General features: G+C 35.4%; 1 protein-coding gene across 2 annotated transcripts; it reads left to right on the forward strand.

Moving 5' to 3' along the window:
- The first annotated feature begins 209 nt into the window (after positions 1–209).
- On the forward strand, positions 210–5,745 carry LOC149939299 (tetratricopeptide repeat protein 19 homolog, mitochondrial-like). 2 transcript variants are annotated; one of them, XM_090177890.1, is made up of 2 exons: positions 210–416; positions 4,696–5,745. In XM_090177890.1, exons 1-2 carry the CDS (start codon positions 286–288, stop codon positions 5,615–5,617), a joined length of 1,053 nt encoding a protein of 350 aa, XP_090034016.1. In that variant the 5' UTR covers positions 210–285; the 3' UTR covers positions 5,618–5,745. The 2 variants fall into 2 exon arrangements, with proteins under 2 accessions (XP_090034016.1, XP_090034017.1); XM_090177891.1 differs by having other exon boundaries at positions 372–439.
- The last annotated feature ends 287 nt before the right edge of the window (positions 5,746–6,032 follow it).

A 6,032-nucleotide genomic window follows, 5' to 3' on the forward strand; every position in this document is an offset into this window, starting at 1 on the left:
TTTGCACTCCAAACTTTTGCCAATTATTATATGAAATGTTTGCAGCAGTTTCAGAATATTAAATAAAGGTGTTTACAAATTTAAGTTCTTTGTACTGTCCCCTTCATATGTACAAGATAGTAGATACTTCTAAACGAGTGCGGATAATATTTCGTGAGTCCAGATCCATCAATCGTTTGACACAATCGGCCCTGAAAGGACTAACTAAATATTAGTTGTTCCGAACTTCCGAGCCGTTCAATTTCGCTAATTACTAACTAGGCAGTTAAATTGACTTTTTATGGTATGGCAATTATTAGATGGTTAAAGTTGCTTCGAAATGGTTTAAAGCCAAACTTAGTTTATTTAGTACAATTTCCTTTGGTCAAAAGTAATTTAAAATGGGTCTCAAGCAATGCGTATGAATCACTCAGGACGTAAGTTTTTTTTTCGTCAATCGGTAAGAATTTTAAATTTGGGGATAGTGAAGTAGTATACTTGACGGGTTACAATAAGGCTTAGACGTAACTAAACAATATGACGCAATTTAGCAGGGTTGCTGGATTATCGTATAGAGTTTCGATTTGGATCGAACTAGATTAAGAAGGATCGTACAACTGAAAACAGTTAGCTAAAGCCCAAAATATATTTAAAGATAATAAAAAAACAGCAATTATTAGATGGTTAAAGTTTCTTCGAAATGGTTTAAAGCCAAACTTTATTTACAATTGTTAATACAATTTCCTTTGAACAAAAGTAATTTAAAATGGATCTCAAGTAATGCCAAAAGCGACATAAGACCGAACTAGATTAGGAAGGTTCGTATAACTGAAAACATTCACAAAATATATTTAAAGATAATATAAAAAACATTTTATATTTATTTTTATTTTATTTATGTACGAAAAACACGTGAGAAAATATTTTGGAAATATTTCCGATTTGTGGCAACAATTATCACTCCCCCACCAAACCACAAGAGCTTGTTTGGAAGGGGGAGATAACCTTTGCTATAGATCATCTGTGGTTACCGAAATATTTAGGGATATACAGAGTGTTTTTTTTTGTTCGAAAAAGTGATTTTTTTCAAGAACTATGTTTTCTAGAAACACTGTACATTATACGTGCCGGGGGACAATTTCTACCAAAATTGCATCTAAATCGAAAAATATTTTCACGTTTTTTGAAAATTTAAATTTTAACCGCTAGGTGCTATAAGAAAATTTTCAATGAGAAAATTGTAGAGCGTCACCGAAAACGTACATAGCGGTGGCGCGAAAACAATAGACGTCTTTTTCACTAAAAAAATACGACTTGAAAAAGTGACCAGTTGGGCAAGCTTAAATAACTTTTTTTTTTTAATTCCATCGGGAGAGTAGTGTAACTTTATGAAAGTCGGAAATTTGTTTATCTGGTGTTTAATGCAATAAACACCGCTGAAAAATCGAAGAGACGTTAGGCGAAAACTATTCGCTAGTTTTGGAGTAATTTTTTAGGAAATAGCGAGCCACTTCAAAATACAGTTTGGCTGTTATAGTATGGAAGAAGTTGGTAGTTTGGGGTAAAAGGTGTACTCTTTTCGTCCCAAAGCGAGCGAATAGTTAATGGCGAAGAAGGTATTACACGATTTAATTTCGTAGGATGAAAAATGCGAATTTTTTGAAAAAACAAAGAGACATTTTAATTATCTACTTACAAACAAAATTTATAAGTACGTTTCGAAAATACCACCTTCGGCTGCGATGCAGGCTTGGGCGCGAACAATCATATTGTCGAAGGCGGCTTGAATCATTTCCGGGGTTACTTCCCGGCAAGCGCTTACAATTCGTTGACGCAGCTCTTCTTAAATTAAAAAAAACCCAAACTGTTGACTATTAGAGGTAATATTAGAAACATATAATTTTCCTTTAATATTACTCTTAAACTCTTTTTAAAGTTATTAACAGTTTGAAGGGATTTTAAAGTACTATTGAAGTCATTCCATGCAATAATACCCTTGTCTTTTGTACTTTTAATAATATATTTTTTGTAAACGTTTCCGGCGAAGAAATTTAATTTTATACCCCTAGTTATAGTATCACAAGTGTGTTCCGGGAACCACTGCTGAATAAACGTAGGAACTATATTATTTTTTACTTTGAACATGAATATGAGAAAATTTTGAATATACAGTTTTTGAAAGGAGTCAACTTTAGCTTATGTTTAGTTTCTGTTAGGGAGGAAAACTTCGTCTTTTTGCGATTAGTTTTAGCAAAGATAATTTAAACTCGTACCCTAGATTCGAATACTGAGAGCTTTACCATTGACGGTTTTCTTACGAAGCGTTTACCCTTTTCCGGCACGTGACCTCAGAAAAATCGGGCTCCATCGGTTGCGGTAAGGCGCAAACCATGGAGCGAATTTTTTCTGAGTTTTCTATCGGCAACGCGCGAGAGAGTGAGTACGAGTTTAAATTATCTTTGCATGTTTTATGGCACGATTTACTACACCTTCTAATACTGTGTGTAGAGTGTAGAGTAGACAGACTCCCGACACCCAGTCACCCACCCATACACAAAATTGACACAAGGCCAAGCACACAGCAAGAAGCAAAGACCAAACAATTTTAGGGATTAATGTACTATTTTTTTAATGACCTAAAATCTTGAAGGGAAAAAACTTTGAATTAATTAAGTGGTCACCAGGGCCACTAACACCCCAAGCATTTAATTTTTAAACTGGCGATTGGTCTGTGATAGTACCTTATTTCTCACACTGGTCTTGGGTCAAGGTCATTGGAGATACGCTAATATGGTCTTTGGTAGAGTTGATTATAATGTTATGAAGTTCTGATAGACCAAAAAGAAAAAAGTTATAAAAGAACTTTAAAAACGGTTAAAAGCAGTTGTTTCGGAAATCAACATATTTTAGAGAACGGCATTTTTAATTATCCCTTCTTGGCCGGTTTAAAGACTGTATTGAGTTCATGCAAAGAAAAGAGTCAAAAGACTGAATGGTTTTTAAACTTTGTGCCAAGCACTATAGAATACATGTTTGAAATCCTATCATGATAGGATTGCCTTTAATTTGTGGGAAGTTATGATAACTCTCACAGGATTTTGATAGCAATTTGCTTCACCCCATGCTTCTTAATCTGAGCTCTTAGGCCTTTGTTCAGGATTTGGAGGAAAATAAACTTTATCTTTACTGCTCTTTTCTTTGAAGCTTGGTTACAAACTATTGTATGTTCTAAATAATGAATTGGTTTTAATGACTCATCCATCGCGGATTCTAATAAAGGAAAAGCATGTAAATAAACTATGCTAATGGGTTCTGCCATTTTTTCCCGAAGATAAAAACTAGCAGACGACTAACAAAACCATGTATATTTTTAATAACGAATCAAACGCGAGAGCTTTCACGTCACCCAATTTTACGTCATTTAAAGCGGGAAAAGTGCTTTTGGTCCAACCAATAATGTTCTGCCATAAAATACCACGGGGAATATGGGGAGCGTTATGGATTCCTGGTGGCAATCATAGAACTGTTTAAATCCTAGTAGACTATACAGGTAGCGCAACAGGGTTGGCAAAACCGGTTTTTGCCTGGACATGTGGGAAAAACTGGTAAAAATCGGAAAAAAGTGGAAAAAATCTCTTCAGGCTAAATGAATCATTGATGTATCTATTAAGTGACTAATTTGGTCATTGCGAATAGGAGAGATGAAGAAAAGCCAGAAGAAGAATGAGTAGAGTAGAAGAATATCACAGCTTTTATTATTTATTTTGTATTTAATTTTGCCACTAGATGTGGGAAAAACCATGGAAGTACGATATTCCACACGGTCCTTTAATTCTTATGAAATCCTATATTTTCAAAAATGTCCTATAACATCCTATATTTTTAGAAAAAGTCCTATAAAATCCTATAATTTTGATATTTTGCCCATTTCAAATCCAACCACGCAGTGAAATTGCTAGATTTAGCTATAGGTTAAATTCCTATACCAAGTCATTCTAGTCTATACTTTTGTTATTGTTAACATGGTTAGCTACTAGTATATTTTTGTGATAAAATGGTTAAATCGTTTAAATATTTTAAGTGAAAATCAAAGATTTATTTCTCTAAATATAGATTTTGTTTTTAAATGCATTAAGTTAGTAAATTAAATAGCATATATAGTCCTATTATGAGGGACAAATAATTATGAGGGAATAGTCCTATAAAGTCCTATATTTTTATAAATATAATCCTATAAAGTCCTATATTTTTATAAATATAATCCTATAAAGTCCTATATTTTTATAAATATAATCCTATTTTTCCTATAAAAAATTTAAGATTTGAGTGGGGGCCCTGGGAAAACCATAGGTTGAAAAAAACCGTGGTTTTTTTTTCAATATCGTGCCATCCCTGTAGCGCAAAGAGTAAATGGAATGTTTTCGTTACTCTGGAGGAAAAAAGAGCATTTTTTTTTTTTCTCATATTTTTGTTTACTCTACACTTACCCCAAAGACGAAAATTATTAGTAGTAAGCTGTTCATTTGGGGTGCTTGTGGAATCGGAGCTGCCCGAATTTACTATTAAAGGATTTTACCAAAAAATAAAATATAGAAACGAAATAGCAATTCGGCTGATTTATTAACTTTTGGTAGTTTTGAAATTGAAATATGTATTAACTGGAACTTTCCGAAGTACCCCGTGCACAATTAACAATAATTTTATGTTTTGTTCAAGGAACCATTTCCCGCGGAACGTAATGTTGTGCGGAATCCTTAGTTCTTTAGGACTAGCAAAGGAGGAGGAGAAGGAAGATCCGCTAATTCACACTATCAAAATGGGCATTCTGTCGATGCAAAGTGAAGATTTCAATCAAGCCGAAAGGCTCTTGCATTTGGCCCTGAAAATGGCGCAAGAGCGGTTGGATGCCGAAGCCATCGTTTACATCCACGATATGCTCGCTAACGTCGCTTTCCGGAAAGGCGACTTTCGTAAAGCGGAAACTCTGTTCGTGGACGTCATGCAACGACTAATCAGCAGAGGCACTCCGAAGGACGACAACGCGATCGTGGAAATATCCTTGAAGATTGCGGCAATAGCGAGTCAACAGGGAGAACTAGACAAAGCCGAGATGGGATTCAAATTTTGTATCGACACTCAAAAGAAGAAAATGGAAAACATCACGAACGTGGAACCCGCGAAACTATCGGAGGTGGAGGTTGATACGATTGTCCTGTGGGCCATGGGTACCGATTGGTACGCTAGATTTTTGATGGCCAGAGGACAACTGAAAGAAGCGCAATCCCGTTTCGAAGTAGCCCTCGAAGTGTCTAAGCGGGTGAATGGACCCGATCACCATCAGACCCTGGTTATCATGAACGACATCGGCAGCGTGGCCACGTTGAGGAAAGATTATAAGTCCGCCATTGCCTACTTAAGCAGCGCTATTGAGATGGGCCGGGCTAACGGAACCCCCGATTTGTCCGCTTTCTACTGCAACTTGGGGACTACTTTCTTGAAGTCTGGCGACAATGAGCAAGCGCTAAAGCACTGCAAGGAAGCCCTGAAATTAGCATACAGAGATAACCAAAAAGAAGCGGAGAACGACGCTAAGAATTGTTTAGATGAACTGAAAAATGTTAATTCCAAATTCATTTAATTATCTCACCGTGCATTAATCTACTAATTTTGATTCGTTGTAGATTTCTGTTTTAATCTGTTATCTAATGTGACTTTATGTCATTATAAAATGTGTATTTATTATTTCCTTGTAAAAACAACGTCGGCCTGGTTAGATTAATAAAATGTTAATTTCATTCTTGAAATTATATTTGGGTATACAAATATTTCGCTGGAAAGGCCCACGGTTATCCACACCTAAAGTATTCAATTACCTATTAAATCGACTTCTGCCTTACTAAAATAGGATTTAAAGGGCCGTATAATCGAATTTCAATTGGGTTATCCTCACGATAGCAGATCAGACCAATCAAATTCTGGTGACAAGTGCGGGAAATTACTGAAACTGAAACGATACTGTGTCTCTTTAATTGAATCTATGGTAAAACTATTGG

The sequence above is a fragment of the Leiobunum rupestre genome, chromosome 6 (genome assembly GCF_980474605.1).
Source record: "Leiobunum rupestre chromosome 6, qqLeiRupe1.1.hap1, whole genome shotgun sequence".
Lineage (NCBI taxonomy): Eukaryota > Metazoa > Arthropoda > Arachnida > Opiliones > Sclerosomatidae > Leiobunum > Leiobunum rupestre.

What these genes read in the sequence shown, in the direction of transcription:
- LOC149939299 (XM_090177890.1), top strand. Translation starts at nt 286, where the DNA reads ATGGCAATTATTAGATGGTTAAAGTTGCTTCGAAATGGTTTAAAGCCA. An exon ending in GCGTATGAATCACTCAGGAC is followed by an intron (nt 417 to 4,695) that starts GTAAGTTTTTTT and finishes GTTTTGTTCAAG; the next exon opens with GAACCATTTCCCGCGGAACG.